Source organism: Macrobrachium nipponense, chromosome 4 (assembly GCF_015104395.2).
Source record: "Macrobrachium nipponense isolate FS-2020 chromosome 4, ASM1510439v2, whole genome shotgun sequence".
NCBI classification, from domain to species: domain Eukaryota; kingdom Metazoa; phylum Arthropoda; class Malacostraca; order Decapoda; family Palaemonidae; genus Macrobrachium; species Macrobrachium nipponense.
The window spans coordinates 135,028,793-135,054,027 of NC_061100.1; the positions used below are offsets into that span (position 1 = coordinate 135,028,793).

General features: G+C 42.7%; 2 protein-coding genes across 3 annotated transcripts in view; one reads left to right on the top strand and one right to left on the bottom strand.

Moving 5' to 3' along the window:
- The first annotated feature begins 1,077 nt into the window (after positions 1-1,077).
- Positions 1,078-3,014, top strand: LOC135211508 (serine/arginine repetitive matrix protein 1-like). Its single transcript, XM_064244813.1, has 3 exons — positions 1,078-1,303; positions 1,487-2,348; positions 2,861-3,014. Exons 1-3 carry the CDS (start codon positions 1,078-1,080, stop codon positions 3,012-3,014), a joined length of 1,242 nt encoding a protein of 413 aa, XP_064100883.1.
- A 4,739-nt stretch (positions 3,015-7,753) lies between these two features.
- The window catches only part of LOC135211208 (cingulin-like), a 51,520-nt gene continuing 34,038 nt past the window's right edge, over positions 7,754-25,235 (bottom strand). For both annotated transcript variants that reach the window (XM_064244440.1, XM_064244439.1), the window contains exon 6: positions 7,754-15,288. The gene's annotated coding sequence lies outside the window, so the exon portion shown is untranslated. The remainder of the gene's footprint in view (positions 15,289-25,235) is intronic.

Below are 25,235 nucleotides of genomic sequence, written 5' to 3' on the forward strand. Positions count from 1 at the left end.
GTCTAAGCGTAAAGACTGTCCAACAATATTACAGTATTTGTAAAGACTGTCCAACAATATTACAGTCTTGAAAAATACCTCAAACTGCATGAAGTACTAAGAACGTCAAATGAGCACTGTACAATGCTTGAAGAATAGACAACTCCACCAAATTAGAGAGGAAATGCCTGTGTGTTCCCTAAATGTAAAACCTCTGCTGGCATGAAAGTGGTGAGGGAGGAATTTGTTCAATCTACTGGAGCCAGCACAACTGCCTAACCTGCAGATCAGGGCTTTCACCATCCCAAATACTACGAGCTAACTGGGACAAAGGCAACCTGATTGACAGTTTTGCCTTTGGACTGATGCCTAATGCTAGCTATGTAAGGAAAATCATGGAGAGATGAGAACCTGATATTTCCTCCCTTAGAGTATTGCATTTGTGAATGAGAAAATAACCTGAAAATGCTGCTTCAACTCAGCCTGAAGGGGCTCTGGAGGGGAAGGTCCCTTAGGACCCAAAGGTTCTTCAGAGGTCCAAGCTAGCTCCTTTCTTAGACCACAATACTGCTGGTGCTGGTCATGTTTTTTTACATGAACTTCCCTGCCAGATATATGCATAGCTTACGACTCTGACGTCACGACAGAAAATCAAAACTCGCGGCACACGCTACAGGTAGGTCAGGTGATCTACCTTACCCGCCGCTGGGTGGCAGGTGTAAGAACCAACCCCCCTTTCCAGCCAGATTTTTCTCTTGTCGCCGGCTTAACAGCACCTGTTGTTAAGTCCTCTCGATAGTGGATTTATTCTCGTCACCGACGATTCTTGGATTGACTAATTTGGTGATGTACCCTTTGTTCGTTGGCTTGGCATACGCTATTTTGGATCGTTTTTTGGATTGTTCTTTGCTTTTTTCTCATAATGGCTGATTCTGAACTTAAGAAATCTTCTATGTTTAGAGTATGTTCGAAGAGTGAATGTAAGGTGAGGCTTCCTAAAGCGTCTGTAGACCCTCACAGTGTGTGTATGAACTGTAGAGGGAATGATTGTTCTTTAGTTAACCCTTGTCAAGAGTGTGAAAGGTTGGATGAGGACGGATGGAAGTCTCTTTCTTCTACTTAAGGAAGTTAGAGAAGGATAGAGCACGTAAGGCTTCTTCCAGGAGTTCAAGTAGGTCTCTTGTTAGCGAACTTGATGTTGTGAACCCGACAGTAGACGTAGTTCCTTCTCCTGTTTCAGCCCCTGCTCCTAGCTTTGAACCCGAAGATTCGTGTTCGGAGAATGCAGTAAGGAGTAATGAGTGCAAAGTACGCTCTTATAAAGGTAAGAGTGACAGTGCAAGTGATAAGTGCAGTGCCCCTAGTGCAGTGGAGGGTGTGTCTGACCGGCTCACTAACGCTTCTAGGCCTAGACCTCTTCCAGACTCCCAGACCCAGTGGAGGAGGAAAGTCGAAAGCCACAGGAAGGTTAGGGAGAACCCCCACCGGTCAGGCGTCCCCTCGGCAGATCCTGTTGCTCGTTCCCAGGCTGCCTTGGATAGAGCCAAGAAGGAAGTGTTGAGACAGTGCTTCTTGTCTTCTTCGTCTCCTTCTGCTAAGCGTAGATGGAGCGCTTCGGAGTCGTCGCGCCCTCTCAAGAGAACTTGGAAGGAACCTTGCGCCCTTCCTTCCAGCCCCGAATCCTTCTCAGAAGAACCAGAGATCGAGTGTAAGAGAACCAGGCGATCTCAAGGATCCTCTTCTCCTTTCCGCGCTCGGGCTTCTACTCCTGCCGAAGAGTTTGAGAGATCGCCAGCGCGCATCTTGGCCGGCCTACAGGCGCAGATTTCTGCTTTAGCCAACTCTTTAGCGGAGAGTTCTCACCGTCGGAAGGACATCTCCCTACCGGTGAAGAAGTCGAAGAAGGATTCTGCGGATTTTTCGCCTAATGTAGAAAGAGTACAAGAGCCTCGCAGCAGAGCCTCTTTCATTAAAGAGAGACTCAGTCGCTCTCCGAGCAGGCGCTCCTCTCACGCCAGCAGGCGTAAGGATCTTGATAGGCGTTCTTCTCCTGAATACCGCTCTCCTAATCGCTCTCCGAAGACTCGCTCCTCTTCTTGTAAGCGTCAAGAGTTTGACAAGTACCAGGATTCTCGTTCTGTCCAGGATCGCAGTAGGCGCTCTTTGCCTGGAAGCTGCTCTCCTCTGCACAGGCGCACGGAGACTAGTAGGCGCTTTTCTCCGGATTTTGTTTCTTCGCCTGAGATTCGTTCGCCATCTGTCAAACTCAGAGAAGATAGTAGGCGCAAAGAGCCTAGCAAGAGACAGACTAGACTATCTCCTCCTTGTGAGCGCACTCGATCAGATAGGCAATCAGTGCCTCGCAAACGGTTTGCATCTGATAGACGCTCTTCTTCGGAAGACTTTTCGCTTTGTGACAGGCGCCAAGAGCCTGACAAGCGAGTTGGATCGGACAAGCACCAAGGGCCTGACAAGCGCTTATAACTTGACAGGCGCCTAGAGCCTAGCAGGCGTAAGGTTTCTGATAGGCGCTCTCCTCATACTAGGAGCCCTTCAGTTGTCTCTGACAAGGATTTTGACAGACGCGCCTCCTCTAGCAGGCGCTCTATTAGTAGACGCTCTCCCAGTAGGCGCTCTCCCAGCAGGCACTCTCCCAGTAGGCGCTCTCCCAGCAGGCGCTCTCCCAGCAAGCGCTCTCCCAACAGGCGCTCTCCCAGCAGGCGCTCTCCCAGTAGGCGTTCCCCTGGTAGGCACTCTCCTATAGACAGCCGATCTTCCAAACGTCTTTCTTCGGAAGAAGGACATGGTGCTTCCGAGGAAGATCTCCCAAAGGATTCTTCAGGTTCCTGTTACAAGAGATTGACTGAATTCCTTTTACAAGAATTTGGAGAGTCTCTTTCGGCGGTTGCACCTCCGTCTCCCCCTTCCTTATTTTCTACAGCGAAAACTACGAAGACATAGTCGGTGGTGAAGATGAAACCTACGGTGTCAATGAAGAAAGCGCTCAAGAGCTTCGACGATTGGTTGGTCTCTAAGGAGGAGAAGGGGAAGACAGTTTTTTCCTTCCCACCTTCCAAGCTTACCGGAAAGATGGGATTCTGGTACGAGTCGGGGGAACCTTTGGGTTTGACTCTTCCAGCTTCTGCAGACTCGGACTTCTCTTTGTTGGTGGATTCCGAGCGTCGTTCGGCGCTTAATTCAGCTAAGACGACGTGGGGAATGAGCGAACTCGACCACCTTCTGAAGGGAATGTTCCGGGTTCTGGAAGTGTTTAACTTCCTCGACTGGACCCTAGGAGTCTTAGCTAAGAAGACGAGGGATCAAGACTCTTTATCTCCAGAGGACTTACATTCAGTATTGTCTTGCATGGACAAGGCAGTGAGAGACGGTTCTGGAGAGATAGCTTCGCTTTTCGGGGCAGGAGTTGTTAAGAAGAGGGCAGTTTTCTGCTCCTTTTTAACCAAGGCGGTGTCGCATGCGCAGAGATCGTCGTTGTTATTTGCTCATCTTTCCCAGCAACTCTTCCCCAAGAAGATCATCAACGACATTTCCAACGCTCTTTCTGCTAAAGCGACGCAAGATATGTTGGCTCACTCAGCGAGGATTCCTAAGGCTTCCTTTCAACCTAAGGCGAAGAAGGAGACGTCGATCAAGCAAGAGCCCTTTCGAGGAGGCCCTTCTTCCCGCGCTTCTTCCTCCAGAGGAACAAGACCTCCTAGAAGAGGAAGGACCTTCTCTCGTTCAATCAGAGTGAAGAAGTAGTACGAGTGTACTCCAGACTGCAGTAGGTGCCAGACTGCTGAGTTTTGTAGACGTCTGGGCACAGAAGGGGGCGGACAACTGGTCCCTCTCTATAATCAGAAAAGGATACCTCATTCCCTTCGTGTCGAGACCACCTTTGACCACCACACCAAGGGAGTTAGTGGCCAGGTACAAAGACCCCCACATGAATCAGGCCCTTGCTCTAGCAGTAGAGCTGATGCTGGAGAAGCAAGCGATGGAGATGGTGCAGGACCCTCATTCCGCGGGTTTCTACAATCGTCTTTTTCTTGTGCCCAAGAACTCAGGAGGATGGAGACCGGTTCTGGACGTAAGCGCCCTGAATGTCTTTGCGAAGAAGAGAAGGTTTACGATGGAGACGACATCCTCAGTATTAGCCGCCCTTCGTCCAGGGGACTGGATGGTCTCACTAGACCTTCAGGACGCTTATTTTCATGTGCCAATCCATCCTTCTTCGCGCAAGTTCCTGAGATTCATGTGGAAAGGGAAAGTGTTCCAGTTCAGGGCTTTGTGCTTCGGCCTCTCCACAGCCCCTCAAGTCTTTACAGGGCTGATGAAGAACGTAGCCCAATGGCTTCATCTCGAAAGAGTGAGGGTGTCCCTTTACTTGGACGATTGGCTGATCAGAGCCAAATTGAAGGAGGAATGTCTGGAGGACCTTCACATCACTTTGACCTTAGCGAGTTCTCTGGGTTTGCTGATAAACTTCGAGCAATCACAGCTAATCCCCAGCCAAGATCGTATTTATCTGGGGATTCGAATGGTTTCTCAGGTTTTTCGGGCTTTTCCATCCCCGGAAAGGATAAACCGTTGTGCAGAGAAGGTCGCAACCTTTCTGGAGAAAGATGTATGCACAGCGAGGGAGTGGATGAGTCTGTTGGGGACACTCTCCTCGCTGGAGCAATTCGTTTCTCTAGGGAGGTTGCACCTCAGACCCCTACAGTTCTTCCTGAATCGGAACTGGAATCGGGGTGCTCAGGACCTAGATTTTGTGTTCAAAATCTTGAACGAGATAAAAGAGGATCTCCGTTGGTGGGCAGACCCTCTTCTTTTCAAGGAAGGCATTTCCTTACGGTTGAAGAACCCCGACCTAGTCTTATTTGCAGACGCATCGGACAAAGGTTGGGGAGTGACTCTAGGATCCAGAGAAGTGTCAGGCACCTGGATGGGGGAACAGGTGTCCTGGCATATAAACAAAAAAGAACTCATGGCGATTTGGTTAGCCCTCAAGGAGTTCGAACCTCTCGTTCAAAAGTCTTCAGTTCAGGTCAACTCGGACAACACCACAGCCCTGGCTTACATTCGGAAACAAGGTGGGACTCACTCATTCTCCCTGTACGAAACAGCAAGAATGCTCCTCTTGTGGTCGGAGGAAAGGGAGATAAGTCTCCTCACCAGGTTCGTACAGGGAGAAAGAAATGTCAGAGCAGATCTGCTCAGCAGAAGAAACCAAGTCTTTCCCTCAGAATGGACCCTTCACTCGGACGTATGCCAGGGACTGTGGAAGATCTGGGGCAGACCTCATCTGGACCTCTTCGCAACTGCCAGGAACGCGAGGATAGACCTGTACTGTTCACCGATTTCAGACCCGAAAGCAGTAGCGGTAGACGCGTTCCTGTTGGACTGGAGCAACCTAGACCTTTATGCGTTTCCCCCTTTCAAGATTCTAGGGGAGACTCTAAGGAAATTCTCAGCGTCAGAAGGAGCAAGGATGACCTTGATAGCTCCATTCTGGCCCGCCCAGGACTGGTTCACAGAGGTACTGGAATGGTTGGTAGATGTTCCAAGATCTCTGCCACTAAGAGTCGATCTGCTCAAACAGCCCCACTTCGATAGGTTTCACAAGAACCTCCCCGCTCTCAGTCTGACTGGATTCAGACTATCAAGAGTCTGGTCAGAGCTAAGGGGTTTTCGGCAAAGTCTGCAAGAGCAATTGCCAATGCACGTAGACCTTCCACTTCCAGGGTCTACCAGTCGAAGTGGGATGTTTTTCGACGTTGGTGCAGGAATCAGAACGTTTCCTCCTCCAGTACGTCTGTGACCCAGATAGCAGATTTTCTTATTTTCCTGAGGGAAAAATGCGGTTTGGTAGTCTCTACCATTAAGGGCTACAAGAGTATGCTATCTTCTGTGTTCAGACACAGGGGATTAAACATCTCTGAAGATAAGGATCTGCATGACTTAATCAAGTCGTTTGAGACTTCTAAAAGGAACTCTTGTTTAACACCAAGCTGGAACCTGGATGTAGTGTTATCGTTTTTAAGATCCGCTAGATTCGAACCTCTCCATTCAGCTTCCTTCAGAGATCTTACTATGAAGACCTTGTTTCTCTGCGCTTTAGCTTCGGCTAAGAGAGTAAGCGAACTGCAAGCTTTGGAAGGAGATGTTGGGTTCCAAGGAGACTCAGCTGTGTGTTCGTTTCTCCCGTCTTTCTTGGCCAAGAATGAAAACCCCTCTTCACCTTGGCCCAGGAGCTTCGAAATTAAAAGCTTATCCTCTATAGTTGGAGCAGAAGAGGAGAGGACCCTTTGCCCTGTAAGGAGCTTAAAGTTTTATCTCCAGAAGAAGAAAAAACTTGGGGCTAACTCAGACATCCTATGGTGTTCCGTAAGAGATCCTAGTAGGCCCTTATCAAAGAATGCTCTGTCATTCTTTATAAGGAACCTTATCAAAGAAGCTCATGCATCTTGTGACCAAGAACATGTCCTAACAAAACCTCATGAAGGCGACTTATTGGAGGTGTGAGTCAGTCTTTGCCAACCACCAACCACTACCTGAAAGACGTAAGAATTACGTATGAGAAGTGCTTTGGGTTAGGCCCGTACGTATCGGCGGATTCAGTGCTGGGGCAGGGAGCTGAAGCATATCCTTTTTAAATATTTTCCCTTATTGTATTTGTATTGTGTTTTTTGGTTGTGGGAAGGAGGATGCAGGAGGCTTCTCCTTCTTTCGTAGTGTTAACATTTGTGTTTTGGTTAGGCGATCGTTTTGTGCTTAAAGCTCCTTGCAATGGTAGTGGACAGGCTCTGTCATTTAAGTGGGTTGATCCCCGTTGACTAGACCCTAACTGGATTCTACCAAGTAAGCGGAGTCAGTTCCCATTTGTAGACCCAAAGAGTTTTTCAGCTGTAGGTCACACCCTCGCTGTAACTCTTCAGGCAACGCAGACTTGTAGACAGTAACTATGAAGTCTTCTGCCTAAATCAGGTAAGAACCAAGGGTATTTATTACTTTAACATATGTTATTTCCCCTTTCTCTGGACTTATAAGTCTCTTTCCCTCCACCAAGGGTGTCAATCAGCTATGTATATATCTGGCAGGGAAGTTCATGTACAAAAATGATATTGTTGGTATACAATAAAGTTTTGTACATACTTACCTGGCAGATATATACGATTGATGGCCCTCCCAGCCTCCCCTCAGGAGACAGGTGGAAGAGAAAAATCTGGCTGGAAAGGGGGGTTGGTTCTTACACCTGCCACCCAGCGGCGGGTAAGGTAGATCACCTGACCTACCTGTAGCGTGTGCCGCGAGTTTTGAATTTTCTGTCGTGACGTCAGAGTCGTAAGCTATGTATATATCTGCCAGGTAAGTATGTACAAAACTTTATTGTATACTAACAATATCATTTTTCTCCTCACTTGAGAAAACCAACTGTAAGGCACAAAATATAGTAAAGGCACAGGGCAAAGATATAAAGTAACAGAGGATAATGGTAGCAATCTACTCATATCCAAAATCTAATGAGCACTCAGGGAAGAGACAGCAGAAGCATCCTCACTTCATGGTTGCTGAAGAAAGAGTGAAGTAGAGAGAGGGAGGTTAGTGAGAGTAGCCCATATCTTTTCCCCTAATATCACCAATTAACTACTTTATTACCAAGATTCAACAGCTATTCCGGCTTGTGCTGAAGGATACTTTACATATGAGAGGAAATGATTGTATCCCTCCAAGAACAAAAAAGGTTTTCAATAAAGGTTATTTAAAGTCCCAGTATCTGAAGATGCTTACATTTTATAGAAAAATAGATATTTTTATATAACAATCCATTACTTCAAAATGCTATTATAATACAAAATGGGACAGGATGCAAATATCAAGAATGGATGATGATGAACATTTGTATTACAAATCTATAAATCTTTAGATGGACATTCATAACCAAGCATAATGTGCATTACATGTCATGTGTTGACCATTCACTCAGTCAAAGGTGCAAGTAGTTAAGAATAAAAGTTGTATCTACAAAATACAGATTTTAATTTTCCATTATTTTCCTTCTTAACTGCTTAAACAAATAGGCTCCCTTAAAGTACAGGAAGCTTCACTTAAAACATTCCAGATTTGGGAAGTATGCCATATTCTTACTGTAATCCATTATGGATATGTAACATGAGCTGGCATATGTCTACTACATAAACCAGTTTTATATTATTCAACATGGTTTTCCATAACATTTATGTTCTAATTATGAGTTTAGATGTTTATTCTCAAGGAGACAGTAGGATTCACAAATGAAATAACAAAAGGTAGAATGCTGGCACCTCAGCTAACATTTCAGGGCTCTGTTCCCCCAACAAGTGATGAAATCTGAATTAAGACCATATTATGACCTCTGTTATACGTGGGGCCAGAGTAGCAATAATGTGAAAATCTTTTCAAGTGTTTCTTCTCTTGTTATTTATCACTATTTTATTATAAGTTTAAAGAGGGCCTTTTGAGCTGTTAAATATAGTAATGAATGCAACAACACAGGTAGACATTTTACCCAAATTCTGTGTGTGTGTGTGTGTGTGTGGGGGGGGGGGGGGGGGGGGGGGGAGGCATTTCATTGGTTGAAACCATGGGTAAATATGTAATTCATTATATATGTTGATTAACAATTATTTATAGTAATCACATTTCATTAAGGGGTGTTAACTGTGTCAAAACTTACAACAAAATAGCCATGCAAAAATGTAAGAAAGAATGGGATAAACAGACACAAAAATTTATATAACTGCTTTATGGAAGCTGAAATGTACAGATAATCAACAAATAAACATAAAATATACATGTAAATTTAATTATTTTCACTACTGCACTGATGACAGCATTGTCAAGAGTTTGCTGTCGTCAATACTATAGTGAAAATAAAGTTTAAATGTAAATATTCTCAGTTCATCTGTCAATTTCATGAAAATTGCAGCTTCCATAATAAATTACATGAATCTCTATCTCCTTTGTGCACTGTTTATTTTATTGCAAGTTTTGATAAATTTAATATCATTTATGATGGTCTAAGCTTAAGTAGCTTAGTATGTGTTAGATAATGTAAGGATTTTGTAAATTTTCATATTACCATATACGTTATTAGTTAGCAAGCAAACTCCCACCCCCACATACACACACAGTTGGATGATACTGATGAAATTTAAACTGTTTAGATACCAAAACCAAAATTTAAGTACAAAACAATAGCTGCTTGGTCTGTACAGTCAGCAGACAAACAAACATACACACCATATGCAGTATCACATCTGTGCATAATGTTGCATATGCAGTATCATGTCTGTGCATAATGTTGCATATTTTACTGTATATGACAGCTTGTATGACCCTCCTCAAGACTTGTCACTATTGATATCGAAACAGAAAAAGAATAATCATAAAAGTTAATGTTATATAAAAAAAATGTGGCCAGGTCTGGCCAGGTCAAGAAGGCTCAGAACATTTTACCTTACCACCTCCCAACAAATGTACATTCAACACTCAAAATTATATTACACATATTTTGTGTTACACCCACTCCTAATGGAGTGACATGTTTTGTATTACACCCACTCCTAATGCAGGGACATTATGCAATACACCCACTCCTAATGCAGTGAAATTGAATTTCAAATTCATTTTAAAAAACCATATAAAAATCGATGATCAAAATATTGTCTATATAAAATGTATATTTAGATATGCCAAACACAGGTGATAAGCAGAGTAATGCTGCTTGAAAATGTTGATATTCACAAATGTTATATCAGATTTTGTTGTCATGTACTATTGTAACACTATATTCTAATATTAAATAAATATTTTTTACACAGTAAAGTAACATTTAAATTACAGTAAGAAAGTTTATACTGTAATTTGAAATAGGCAATATTAACCATAAGTCAAGAGTTAATCAGATACCATAGGATTAAAGGGATGTCACTTAGTTTTACATTGCCACTTTTACATTCACTTTATTGATGAACTATTTATGAATACCACATTCCCTTTTTACATATGTAATGCTGTTGCTTAGTACAGTTAGTTTATGTGTTATGCAATGTTAACCAAGAATTACATTACTATGAGTTGAAAATTCATTCTTAATGAAAAGACAAAATGTTGTTATAGACATGGAATCATTAAATTTATTGCAACTCTACCTTTGGAAATTGAGCCTGTTTAGAAGGCCTATAGATAAAATGATCTTCATAAAAGTAGGCATGATATTCATTATTAAAAGAAAATTTGGCAATAGGCTGATTACAAATTCATTCATACAAAGGAGAAAATGTGGCACAGCAAAAACACATTTGCATTAGACTAGCTCTGCCAGGTTGCCGAGTACAAATTACACTAAAAAAAAATTGTATTTTGATATGAAGTGTAGTATCTTTACAAGGCAGATAAACTTGCTAAATGCTCAAGTGGGAGGAAGGTACTTAGTGGGGCACTATGGGCAGTTACCCTAGAATCAAAGAACCCATGTTTACAAGGTCAGACAGGAAAACATCTGTCCTGTTTACTGCAGTTTCTGCTATGTTTGATTTTTCAAAGAAGATGTCAGTGTTTTTTTTTTAAAGGTTAATAATTCTCAAGTCAACAATATAGTAAAAAATGGATGGTAGTATATAATTTTTCGGACTTTTGTACCGAATGTAATAATACATACTTTTTTCTACATTTTGACTATATGGTTCTATAATCAAAGTAGATAAATATACATGTTTTACTCTCTAATTGAATCAGAGTACCCTGAAATTCAAGAGACTAAGCCTTTCATGAACGCTTCATATGGAAAAAAAAAATAGTACACAAGGTTCTTTGCAGTATCTTAAGCTGAAGTGATTTGTGCCTTTTACTCTTCAGCCATTTCCTTTACTCTTTTCCCACCCAGCTGTCTAACTTCTTTAATGATCCCTCATTCCAGTTTTACTTCTCATTTGCAAACAAATCCTTTGTGGGATTTCTATGAGAGTTGAGTAATGTGAGTTAATCTCAAACTAATTTATAGTAACAGCTTGGAGGAATAATGGCAGGAGACGCCTTGCTGCAGGATAAGTGAAGCCACTCAGGTCGCTGGCCGCCATATTGGGACTGGCAAACTGAATCCCTGGGTCGACCGTAGGTACGCGACCTTGCGATGACTAAGGTATCATTCTTTTTATTTTTGATACGCTATGTTATTTTAATTCGTTCCTTTAGTTTCCTTGTGTGCGTCCTCTTCTGCTTACGGTACACATAATTTCGTACACCCTTTTATCCGCAGACAGTTAACACGTTTACTGAAACTATAATGCCTTGATGAAAAAATAAGTGAATTTGAGGGAAGTGAAGATACTATTGAATTCATTATGGTATTCAACACCTTATTTGACATATCAAGTTCTCGAAATCTAAATATCAAAGGATTTAAAAGACCAATTCAGAAGAATAATGCAAGTGATATTATAGATTTTCTAATAAAAGCAGAAACATATATCAGATCTTTGAGCCTTCAAGATGGTAAAGACATCTTAAAATAAGATCGAAAAACTGGTTTAATTGGCTTTCTCTATTGCATACGAAGTCTTCAGATTCTGTACGAAACCTGTATTGCATCAGATGTTGGGCCTTTACAATTTTTGATGACCTACAAATTCAGTCAGGATCATATTGAAGTATTCTTTGGTCAAGTAAGAAGTATGGGAGGCCATAATGATAATCTAACAGCGAGACAATTCTCTGCTGCTTACAAAAGGCTACTTGTACATAATGACTTAATGCCATCAGAGTCGGTGCCCATATTAACTGTTTCAAGCAGCATAAAAGAGCAGGTTGCAGTTTCAAGACATCGAGTTTTAGAAGTTCAAGAAGCATATTCAGATGGCAAGGAAGATGATTATGATTATATTCCAAACAATTACCACTTGTCAAAATGTTCAAATAAAATAGTAGCTTATATTGCAGGCTTTGTTGTTTTTAAGTTAAAAAAAGTCTTTACAGTGTGAGGTCTGTATTGAGGCATTAACGTTAAGAGACGCTAATTTTCGTCACACTCTCATCGAATTAAAAACCAAAGGAAAATTGGTGTATCCATCAAATGATGTTATTGATATATGCAATACATGCGGAAAAAAATAAGGGAAATGTTGTCCTGCAACAAAACACAGGGGAGAGTTAACTTCCATAAATTAGTTAGTTCAGTATTGGCAGCTTACAGAGGCAAAACAGTATTTTCAGAGTTCGATTATCACATGTATGATACTCAACCATTGGATAATCACTTGCACTTATTGATTAAAACAATAATTGAAAAATATTTGCAAGTGAGATACAATTATGCTGGTAAGCGGATTACTGCTAAACTTCAATCGCAGGTCGCAGGAGAGAACCGCCAGATATATACTAAGTTAATTCATTTTAGCGGTCAATAATTCCTAATAGTAGGCGATAACAAACAGTAAGGACTAAGGAATTAGCAGACATAAAGAGAATAGCTTTAAATTTGTGCCATTAATAGGTTATATGTATATAAGTTTGTGAAAAATTTGTATTATATTTCTGAGTAATAAAGCAAGGTATTATGTATGATGAAATAATTAACTATGTTCTTTAAAAGAATGATAAAATGTCTAACACTTTTCGCCTCCATTTATGCCATGAAAAGACGCATTATGAAAATAAAAGATGGGAAAAGTAACTGAAGCGTTTCTATTAATCCTTATGGTGTGGTCTCTCTTTTGCCAGTCCTAGGCGTGGCTGCCACGCGGTAAACTGGCTTCACTTTACTGAATGGTCTGACCCATGCGGGGCGTCTCCTCCCATTATTCCTCCAAGAGTAACAGTATTTCCAACAAAAAGAATAGCATCACTGATATGCAATGTTGTCCTAAAGCAAACATTATAACAATCAGATTTTAACTAAAATCAGGTTGTGAAAGGGCTTTTTAGTGAATGCTAACTACAAATTTATATGGCTAAAATGAGTTTTACTTTGTGACTGAGCACTAACATGCAGGTTAAATGTTAATACTATATCCATGGGAATTTAGAAAAGCTGAAACTGCTTAAGATTACTGAAAGTTCCTCATTGCTGTCAAATGCAAACTACAGCACTACGTACATGAAACGCAAGAAAGTAAAAACTTTCGTATGGTAAAACTGATGAGTTTTATAATGATTTTTATCACATTCTATGACAATGATTAAAAAAATCTTCAAACACTATGGTGTAATGTAATAAAAGAATATATTATTTACCTATAGTGCACTAATATAATCATTCTTACCTGCATTTATAAAATATTCTCAAAAGCCATTACCTGATAAAATATTTTTTCCTCAGAGAAAACACACTATGTATACAACACAATTACTGTACTAACATTAGCATATTAAACATAAAATTAAGCTAACTTTTGCAAACCTGATGAACTCTAAAACCCAGAGGCATACTAGTAAAATAGTATTTTACATTCAAAAATGCCCAATTTGCTCTAGGCGCCAAAGTTGAGAGGTTCCACAAAATGGGATCTTGCACATAAAAAAAAACTAAAACTACCAACTAGGTAGGATGATGAAAAGGACTGTACAGGAACAAACAAGGCAGTGCACCACTGAAGTATAATTTAGCAATATTTTGTGACTCATTATTGTGGACCTGGGCAAAATGGGACAAGGTGGAATTCTACTTTTGAGTTCATTCATTTTTTTAACCATTTGACAATACTCTGAGTTGGCAAGGGTAGAGGACCAATGGACTGTATTTTAGTATTTGGCACTCTGCCCACTGCTGTTTGAGCAATAACTGTAGTAATTGGTGGAGCAGATTAAGTATTATTTAATGACAAACTGGAATTATGGCAATAACTTGAAAATTCATCCAAATCAGCTATAACAAATTTATGGCCAAAACCCCTGCCCAAAAATCATTCAACTTTCACACTCATTGACAACCTTCCTATGCATTCACTTGCTACTAAATCAGGCCTATTCCAGGGGACAGTGGCACAGAAGTAGTAGACATATCACTGCCAAGGTTAGCATTTGCTGTGATGCATTGTTTTCCTTGGCTATACAAGTTTAAAATTGTACTTCAGTGGTAAATCATGTATGGCTTCACAAATTAATATCAAGTAGCTTTTGGAAAATTTGAAAAATTTATTTACAAAGATTTCATTTGAAATATGAAAATGCTGATATTTGACTTGAGCATATTTGGCTTCACAAATTAATATCAAGTAGCTTTTGGAAAATTTGAAAAATTTATTTACAAAGATTTCATTTGAAATATGAAAATGCTATTTGACTTGAGCATATTTTCCTTATCAGTGCTACTACCAAAGTTGCAATGTGATTTAATCTTTATTACTGAAAAGTTGGTGCAACAGGTAAATAAGTTACTTTAGTAGCTGACCCTTATTACCAGATGAGGTTATTGCTGATCATCTTTTATTTTAAAGGTTGGAACATGCTGCATTGGAGTAATAAGGCATCTCCCAGAATGTTTGGTATTTACTGAAAATAAAGTACAGCACGTACTTGAATGGCCAATATGCTGTATCAAGTGAATATTGGTTCCTAGTATAAAAAATAAAATAATGATGTCTTTAGCTTTATCTGTTTTTCATGAGACAAATACCTTCAATGCAATGTTGCCATAAAGTGCAGCACTTAGAAAGCATTGTTACCATAACTTCACTGAAGTGGACTGAGTGGATTACTGTAAATTTATTCATGAAACATCAGTAAATAATTGTCAACAATATAAACTGCAATACTTACACTGTACTAAATGAATACTTGAAGAATTGAAGGGCATTTGTATTTTTGAAAGATGATAAAATAAAACCATTTTCTTGAGTATAATTCCTGATGTATTGCTGAACATATACTGAAAATCCTTAGGCTTTTACTGTCCTCAGGAAGGCTAAGGATTTTCAGTGTACCTTTAGCAATACATCACTAAGTACACTCAAGAAAAGGGTCTTAGTTTATAATCACAAAGGCATATTTAATAAAATTATAGGAACCGGGTCTTATTTTATCCTCGCAAAAGCATATTTAATAAAATTACAGAATTTACAGCGTGCATTGCAGCAATTTCAAACCCAATAGTACGTAAATTTTACAAAAAATCTTAAAGATTTAAAATAACATTGCCATAGCATAGTAACAATGCAAAAATGAATCTTAAAACAAAATCCAGGATTATGAACTGCCGTAACTGGACTTTTATCATTTACTGTACCACAATGTTATATACATGATCACATCCTAAATGAGCAATGATCGAACCTAGAAAGAGAAAACAGTTTATAATTAGTATACCAATTATAAACAATAGAAAAAAAAAAAAATTAGGTTATTCTGTACCACAAAGAAATTTATTTTGTCCAGATTAAGCAATTGTATAGGAGACAAATGCAGTGTATGACATAAGTACTACTAATAAAATGAAATTGAATTGATTTACAAAAATATAGAGAATATTTAAAAATTGCATATACTAGTTTTAAAACAACTGTGTTTTCATATAAACCCATCAGTCACATACAGGCAGTCCCTGATTATCGGCGGTCTCGGTTAATGGCGATCCAGTATTATGGCGCTTCTCTAGCACCATTAAATCGGTGATTTATGGCGCCATAACATACCTAACAGAGGAGCCATTAACCGGTTGTCGGCGCCTATGCCAAGTTCTGGTTAATGGAGGTTTTCGGTTAACAGCACCCTGCTGAGAACGGAAACCCCGCCAATAACCAGGGACTGCCTGTACATATTTATTTATATAAAGTGTACTGTACATACACCCACATTCATGATCTCTGAATGTCTCCAGACTCGAACAGTCTTTTCTCCAAAATACAGATGAAGAATAGTAGTCTCACGATGCATGCACCACTGGACCCAACAATCACCTCCCTCACTTCTGTGTAATCTGAAAGTGAAGCTATGGTATTCGTGAGGGTGAGAGGAGAGGACTCACTTTAGTGATGAATTTGTAAGTTAATACAAATTTTGTATTAATATAATGCTCTGTTTCATCACAACCGCATGTCATACACATGCCTACATTGCAATTTAGGTGGGAGGGCTGAGTTGCAGAATGCTCCCAGAGCATTTGTTTATACTTTTATGATCCAGGAGAGCACTTGGGGACTACTATTATCAGTCGAACCAAGGTTCAGATACTTGAGAGATTTAAGGAACTGAAGAACCTTTTCATATGCAAAGTAAGGCACTTGTACGTGATACAGTCTTGGCTGGAGAAAAAGGAGGAGATGGATTTATGAAGAAGATAATGATAGTCATGTTATCCCAAAAAGATGCAACTTGGCCAACTGAAACTACCAGTCTCGAATACAAATTCAACTACCAAGTTAAATCCTTTAAATAAAACTTAGCAATGAGGAATGGACCTACCATGCACCTGCATTTAAAATAGATGAAACTTTCATGATGCATTTAAAAGCAACTAAAATAGACATAGCGGTGATTTCGTGCCCTAGCACTTTCACCTACTTTGTTTCACATTTTACCACATTACTGTAAACCTTCAAGACTACCTGCCTAAGCTGCTGGGATACAGTTTTTCTGAAAGTGCTTCTTGAATTGTTTTTTAGAAATATCCTGGTCTTGTCACTCTTTAACTTTGGTTCCTGACAGGTACTGCTGGATGGCCCTCACTAGGAAAAGCAGATCTTCTGTGTTCCTTGCCAAAGACAGCCCGAGAAGAGCCGTTGTTAGGCTCAGAGGTCTGGAAAAACTAATCCTTTATAATAATAATAACAAAATACAGAGAAGGATACTATTTAATGGTCTGGGCAACTTGTCATTTGGGTCTTCAATACAAAGTCAGGTGCAAAGGACAAACCCAATGACGTCCTGCCTCTAGCATGCCTCATTAACTTATCTCAAGAATGAAAATTCCAGTAGAAGAACCGTGTCCAGTTTGAGGCCTGGCAATAAAGCCTACTGGAGTGATATGAATGAAGGCAGCTTGGTAAGGTTCTTTGCAACCACAGAAATAGCAAAGTCAACTGGATTAATCTCCCTTTCATTGCACTTAAGGGATTTTGACGAAGGAAAAATCTATTTCTGGGCAAGGGCCCATGTTGCCCAGTGAAATATCCTTTTAGCACATATTTCTAAGGTAAATATTACTAACATTACCAGAGAAAAAACTAAAATGGGATGTCAAGAGTATTCTGACTCGCTCACCTTATATAAAAGGTGTCGGTATGGTTTCTGGGGCGAGTGAAACCACTACCACGGGTCTCTTACCATTTAGATCCCTCCTTCTACAAAATCCCCCTGCTAGAGAGGGCTGATACACAGCCCACACCAGTAACTACTACTACTAGTGCTCCCAACGCCAGCACGAGCGCCTCTAGCGGCCATCCTTGGAGTTAGAAAATCAAGCTTGGGCCCAAGGGTGGGTGTAAAGCAGGGTGGGATTTCACTGGGCGACACAGGCCCTTGCCCAGAAATAGATTTTTCCTTTGTCAAAATCCCTTTTCTGGGCTCAGCCCGTGTCGCTTCGTGAAATAGTACCAGAGAAATGGCCACAAGCTTGGGGTAAACTAAAATATCAGAAGGGAATAAGAAAAAACAGAGTATATTAGAGTAGTATAATCTAAAACTTATAATTACAGAAGTTATGATATATATATTTAAAATAACTTATGATAACTTATGGTAAACTTATGATAACTTACAATAACCTTAAAACTAGACAATATAATAGGTTATTTACAGGTGTGAGTAATCCTAGCAAAAAAATAAGAAAAAAATCACAATTATAGCTCTTTTTTGGCAGCTAAGGCTCAAAACAGAGTAGAACCTGGTGGCAGGATTACAGGAAGGATGTTAGTGAGGCAGGTAGAGAGGAGATCTGGATCTATAACTAAACTACTTAGGCAGAGTCAGGAGAAACTGTTTCCTGCTGCTACTGCTGGAAACTTAAGAGATTCTAGAGATTTCAGGTAGTGGCATCTGAATACTGTCGGCGATTTCCAGCCTGTGTACTTTTTCAGATCATCAAAATTCATGTGTTGGAAATAATTGATTGAGGTAGCTACTGCCCTAATGTCGTGGACTTTGGGGAACGAATCTGGGTTGGCTTGTTTAACAAAGTACAAGATCTGTTGCCTAATTCCTTTCAAGGAAATAGTGCCACCTTTTTCCCTCATAAATAAGGGGCCTGAGGATCTCATAGATGTCCTGGAAAGATAGGCTCGTAAGGTCGTAACTGGACATAAAGAGGGGTCTTGAGGAAGAGGAAGGATCTTCCAAGGGGCCCACCTCATTGAAGGATCCTCATTTTTGGCCAAAAATTTTCGATCTGGAGAGAGGAGAACTTCTCCTGATGGAAGAAATTCGATATGGCCTGAATCTCTAGAAAGGGCCGACAGTTCAGATACCCTGGCTCCTGAGGCCAGACTTAAAAGAAATAATGTTTTCCTTAGGAGGGGTATATAGCCACATGAATCGTTATCAGTATCTGAAGCCAGTTTGAGAACATCATTTAAGAACCATGAAACTGAACTAGGTCTCTCTGATGGTCTGAGCCTAGCACAAGCTCTAGGAATAGACGAGAAATAGGAATCTGTTAAGTCTAATTTAAAATCAAATTGAAATATTTTCTTTAGAGCTGACTTATTGGTAGTAATAGTACTGGCTGCTAAACCTTTTTCAAATAAGGATCTGAAGAAGGAGATAGCCAGGTTGGTAGTCATGGTTCGAGATTCTGTTTCCCTCAGAAAATTGGCTAGTTTCTTAACAGCTGCGTCATACTGATGTAGGGTCAATTCTCTTTAATCCGATTCTAGGAAAAGGATGTTTTGAGGATCAATGTCTGCATCTCTTTTAGCCGCAAACTTCATGAAGTCCATAAAGTTAGGGTTTTGAGAATTCCTGAGGAAGCGAACACAGTCCTCGTTTGTACTGGTTGAGATAGCTTGGGATTGGGAATCCATTGAGGTCGGAGACCCAATTCCAGAAGTAGTGGGAACCAATTGCTCTTGGGCCAATCGGGGGCTACTAGAACAACTTGTCCCTTGAAAGTCCTGAGTTTGTTCAGAACTTTCAGAAGAAGATTCACTGGAGGAAAGATGTACACTTTCTTCCACTGATTCCTATCTATGACCATGGCGTCTGTGGCATAAGCCAGAGGGTCCAGGTTGGGAGCCACATAGCACAGGAGCTTGTGGTTCGACTGTGAAGCGAAAAGATCCACTTGGAGTCCTGGAACCTTTTGGCATATCCACTGGAATGAACGCCTGTCCAGAGACCACTCCGATTCTAGAGGAACTGAACGAGACAAGGCGTCTGCTATCACGTTCCTTACCCCCGCCAGGTGAGTGGAGGATAAGTGCCATTTGTACTTGGCTGCTAGTGAAAAAATGGCTATCATGACATGGTTTACATGGCTTGATTTGGATCCTCCTCTGTTGATGCAGTGTACTACTACTGCGCTGTCTAATACTAGCTTGATATGAGATTTCTTGGCTGGTAGGAGTCTCTTCAGTGTGAGGAACACTGCTATAGCTTCTAATACATTGATGTGCAGCTGGCGGAACTGAGGGGACCAAGTCCCTTGTACTTTTTTGAACTGAGAGTACCCTCCCCAACCGCTTAGTGAAGCATCCATGTGGATAACTAATAACGGAGGGGGAAATTGAAGAGGAATTGATTTTGATAGATTCTTGACCTCCGCCCAGGGGCGGAGTCGTTTGCGGAGAATCGGCGGGATGGCTGACAATTTGTCCCGAGACTTGTTGTTTGCTCTCGAGCGCCAGACCCGGTTTATGTCTTTTAGCTTTGCCTTCAGTAGAACGTCTGTCACTAAGGCAAATTGGAGAGAACCTAGGATTCTTTCCTGGTTTCTCCTTGATGTTTGTTTGCATTTGAGGAATTGTTTTGTTGCTTTGGCTATTTCCTTCCTTTTGGCCGACGGAATTGACAGAGTATGGGAGTTTAAATCCCACTGAATGCCGAGCCATTAAAAGCGGGAGTCCGGCGTTAGCCTGGACTTGGTCTTGTTTATTTGGAACCCCAGATGTTCCAGAAACTGTATTACTTTGACCGTTGCTTTGCGGCATTCTTCGATGGTTGTTGCCCAAACAAGCCAATCATCCAGATACGCGACTACCATTATCCCCCGAGACCTTAGTTGTTGAACTACTGTCTCCGCCATCTTCATGAATACCCTGGGGGCCACGTTCAACCCGAAGGGCATTACTTTGAAGGAGAATGCCTGGTTCCCTAGTCTGAAACCTAGGTACGGGCAGAAGTGTCTTGCCACTGGGATATGATAGTATGCGTCTGTAAGATCGATAGAGGTGGTGACGGCCCCACGGGGAAGTAAGGTCCGCACCTGTGAGATAGTCAGCATTTTGAACTTGTCGCAACGAATGAATAAGTTTAGACGGGACAACTCTAAAATCATTCTTCATTTGGTTGAGCCTTTCTTTGGCACGCTGAACAAGCGACCTTGAAACTTTAAATGCCTGACTTTTGACACTACTCCTTTCTGAAGGAGTTCTTGAGCGTACTCCGTCAATTATGATGTTGGCCGTTGAAGGAAGGTCTTGGATGGAGGAGGGCCTTTGATCCAGCTCCATCCCAGCCCTTTGGACACAATACTTTGTGCCCAATTGCTGAACCCCCATCTGTGGTGATAGAGGAACAGTCTCCCTCCTACCTGAGGGTTCTCACTGACTTGGGGCAGGTCGTGACCCGCGTCCTCCTCGGAAGTGTTTGCCTCTGCTAGGTGTTCTTCCGCCGCCTCTTTGGCAAAATGCACCTCTAGCCCTACTGCCTCTTCCAAACCTGTTAAAAGGTTGGAAAGCTTGGCCTTCAAAAACTGGATTAAAGGCTGGTGATACTGCGAAAGAGGTAGAGGGCTGACTCTGGGGAGTCAATAGGAGGAATTGTTGTGATTGACTCTTCGAAGTGGAGGGTTGTGGCACCTGAGAGACTGGCACTGCCTGTACTACCTGTTGCCGTTGGGTAGCCTGGAAAGGCTGGAATTTCCTGGGCTTTTTCAACTTTTTAGAAGAGGAAGTTGATTCAGGCTTCCTCTTACTCGAAAGTCCCCATCGGACCTTAAGACTTTGATTAAATCTTGTCGCCTCGTGCTGAACCGAGTTGACTATCGACTCCAGGAAGAGGTCAGCACCCCAGATGGAAGCTGCGAGCAACTTATTCGGTTCGTGGCGTAGCCTCTTGCAGGACGTGTTTCCTGCAATTGCGTCTTGCAATCGCGAAGTCATAAAGATCACATTGCACTGTGTGGGTCTGTGACTTAGCAATCAGTTTGAAAAGGGGTTCATTGCCGTAAGTCACGGCCGAAACCTCTGTCATTACCAGGGTATTTAGGGACCTTCCTAGCCTGGTCCTAGCGTCAAATTCAGTCTGTATGAGATTGTCTGGGAGCCTGGGAAGCCTTTCGCTAAATTGTGTTATTGTACAATTTGGCTTGAGTTTCCCTACTGTAAAGGTAGCTTGGATATCTGCCCAAAGATCTTCGGTGCCTGGGAGGAGAAGAGACGTGGGCTCCGTTTCTCGGAGTTGAGGCATGGGCTCATCCCTCAAAGCGGCCTGAAGAGTTAACTCTGCAACCTTTGTGGTGAACGGAATGGGGGTTTCTCCGTCCACCACAAAGATAGTAAAGGGACTCTTAAAGGCTTGCATCTTGGTATTGGTGCAATCCCAGTCCTCTAGGTTTCTCAGCCAATCTCTCTGAGCCTGATCACGGCTGAAAATGACAGTCTCCTTAGGTATTCTGTCCTCCCTCCTCATCGCTGTCTCTGTAAGACGGGCATAACCAATGAAGGGGGGCTGCAGGTCAGCAGGGTGGAACTCGAAGTCCTCAAGCCTTCGAGTACCACAGTCCCCCAACGTTAGCATTCCGTCCTTAAAGGGGGCATAAGACGAGACCCTCCAGGGGTTGCTCGCCGTATAAGGAGGGAGGGTGTTGTAGTCCGGCATGGCTTGCGTCGCCATACCAGGCTGCGGGAGAGCTGCTGAAGGGTTCTCTCGGAGATCTGCCATCAGGTTCTCCTGGTTGGTCAGTCTTTCCGAAATGCTTCGGATCGACTGGCCCGACTCCTCAAAAGAAGAAGAGATGTGAGTCAACATCTGTTCGAACTTGTCCTGAACTAGGTTCCCGACAAAGTTCCCCATTTGCTGCATGATATTTGCAGTAAATGCTTCGTGTCGAAGGGGCTAGGTTCCTTGATCATGGCAGGAGTCGTGGGGCGTGTCCCCGTAGAGGTCGAAGACTCAGGATCCACAGGTAGCTGGGCCTTGTCCCTCGAGGACTTGCCTCTGGACCCTTTGGAGTGCGAAGAGGTAGACATTGACTTCTCTGTTCCGGGATGGTGAGCCGGAGACTTATGAGAAGTAGACGTAGTCTTTTTAGACACTGTCTTCTCCTGGGTCTTAGTCTCACGCTTCCCTTTTACCTTAGGGATAGCTTGAGTGGACTTTGGCCTAACCGAAAGTTCACTCTCTGAAAATCCTTGAAAAGAAGCAGTAGAAGGGATAGGGGAAGTAGATCCAGACGGACCCAAGGGAAGCCCTTGAGCCCCCAACAAACTTGCCTCATCTAGCATACTACCTGCTTCACCTACTGCCATCGGCTCGAGGTCCAAGTTTAGCGTTGCCACGTCGTCTGTGATTTCTGAGTTCCCCGGGTCTGCTAGTGCCTGAGCCACCTGATGTTGAATGGTGGCGATGTACGGGGCCACCGCTGCTGGGTCGACGTAGCAGATAGGCTTTCCGCCGGGGAAGATCCGGACAGCCATATTCTTGTCGAGGATGTATGGCTGCCCCTTGGTAACATTCTTCCCAAATCCGCCGACCCAGGCTTTCAGGGTGGTTGATGCGGCGTCCTTGACAGCAGCAGCCTGAAAGAGAGGGTTATTGTAAGCCCTAGGCTAGGGGAGCTTAAAATTATATGACTAACTATATCAGTAATTATATCACTTATTATATCACTTATTAGGGCTGTACCTGTATAGGCCAAAATATATAGCAATTGTACTCCGGCATATACTTACGCCGGAGGTAAACTGATCTACAAGATCATAACAAATGGAACAGCTCTCATGGTGCCAAACCGCTATGTCCCCGTGGTGGATGGCGCAGACGGCGTGGGTCCAGCAGACCTCGTGCCCACAGGGGTCCTGCAGGACAGCGTTACAGCCAGATTCCTGGCAATGGGAGGCCTGTAAGTGAACAGATACATGAGTATCAACACTGACTAACCGGACTAAGTCCAGTAAGTGATATTAAACGCCGGAGGATACCGGAGTGGTTAACATAGATGTTAGCCTTCTCTTGTTCTCCTGTAGTGGTGAGTGTCCAATAGGACTGGTATACTAGTTAGTATAATTCCGGCGTACCGGAGTAAGGAGTTCCACCAAACTAGTAACCAGCCTATACGCCGGTGTGAGGATTACGAGGACGGTGGGGAGAAGCATGAGTAGGCTAAATAAGTAAATAAATAATTAAGGGGAGCATAGCTCCGCCGTAATGAAAAACTCGCAGGCAGGAGGAGAACCCGGTTGGTGAGCGGGAACTCCGCCGGCTTAGCGGAACATTAAAAACATGTAGCAATAATAACAAGAATAAATAAGGGTAAATAATGTAGATGCATGCAGCGGAGCTTCTCTCCGTCACCCCCCTAAGGAGCTGGCAGAGCCAGCGGAGCCCGCCGCTGACGCGGTGGGCAAGGGAGACGACTCGGGGTGAGAGAGAGCGGCAAGGGACCCGAGGGGGCCCGAGCACGGCCGAGCGTGGTGGCCAGGCGAGCCCGAGCGCACAGGAGACCCCCCGTGGAACCAAGGGTGAGAGCAGTAGGAAGAGTCAGCCCCAGATGTCCCCATGCTGACTCCCGTATTCTCCCCGAGTAGAGGGGAAGAAGGGAGAGAGCCCGGATGGTTGCCATGGCAACGTGAGCGAGCGATACTCCCCCCGTAGGGAGGGAGAAGCAGGGGGACAGAGCTGGGTGGCTCATGGTGATCGCCTGGTTCACTGTGAACGTGGTAGGGCCATGCGGTAGGACAGACCGGGCGAACTGAAGTAGCCTAGGCTACCTCTAACCGTCTCTAGCATACAATAGATAAAATAACACAGGGAAAGGAAAAGAATAGGCAGAAAAAGAGAAAGCAGTGACCTGGAGAAGTTAGGCTAACCGACCTGGAAGGGAGGGCGCCTAACTACTGAGGAGCTGGCCTCTGCCGATACGTAAGAACGGAGGGCGACGGCCAGGGTGGCAGGACTAAAAAGAGAGGACACATGTCCTAATACGCCTAACAGACCTAGACAAAGGGACATGCATGCATGAACGCTGAGCTAAGGTAACATAGGCAGGAGCTCAATCGAGCTAGAATCCCCGTGATATGCAAAATACAAGCACATCTTGCACAACACAAAAATTTAATCATATAAATACTGCAAGGTTTACAGCTACAACGGTATGGAAGACCGAAGAAGCATGAAATAATGAAACACGTGGGGCGAGCCGACTGGGACGACCCAGTAGCCTTGCCGCTGGGGGCGCCGTCATAAAACCTAAATAAAAGCGGTAAAACGGGCCCTAGCTGGTTAAAAATACATGAAACACTTTAGTAGTATTTTAACTTAGCTGCGGCGATGGCTTGGAGTTCCATGATGAATGATAAATCCAAAAACGTAAGCACAAAAACACAGCGAGAAAAAACACGCGTGCGAGAGATAGAGCTAACGAAAAGGATGCCCGCTAGCAGCGCTCGTGCTGGCGTTGGGAACGCTAGTAGTAGTAGTTACTGGTGTGGGCTGTGTATTAGCCCTCTCTAGCAGGGGGATTTTGTAGAAGGATGGAACTAAATGGTAAGAGACCCGTGGTAGTGGTTTCACTCGCCCCAGAAACCATACCGACACCTTTTATATAAGGTGAGCGAGTCAGAATACTCTGACATCCCATTTTAGTTTTTCCTCTGGTAATATTTACCTTAGAAATATGTGCTAAAAGGATATTTCACGAGCGACACGGGCTGAGCCTAGAAATGACAGAATTGGCTCCACTTGACCTGTTTGAAGTTAGTTGGCTGAAGTTCTAAAGGATCCTGAGATGGCTGTAGCTGCCTCCCTCCTCTGAAAAACCTCTACAATTAGCACCTTGCTGGGTAACCTCCGTGCAAGGAGCTGCAGCATTTCAAGATTTCTGTGAAATATGGAGAAGTATGGAGATT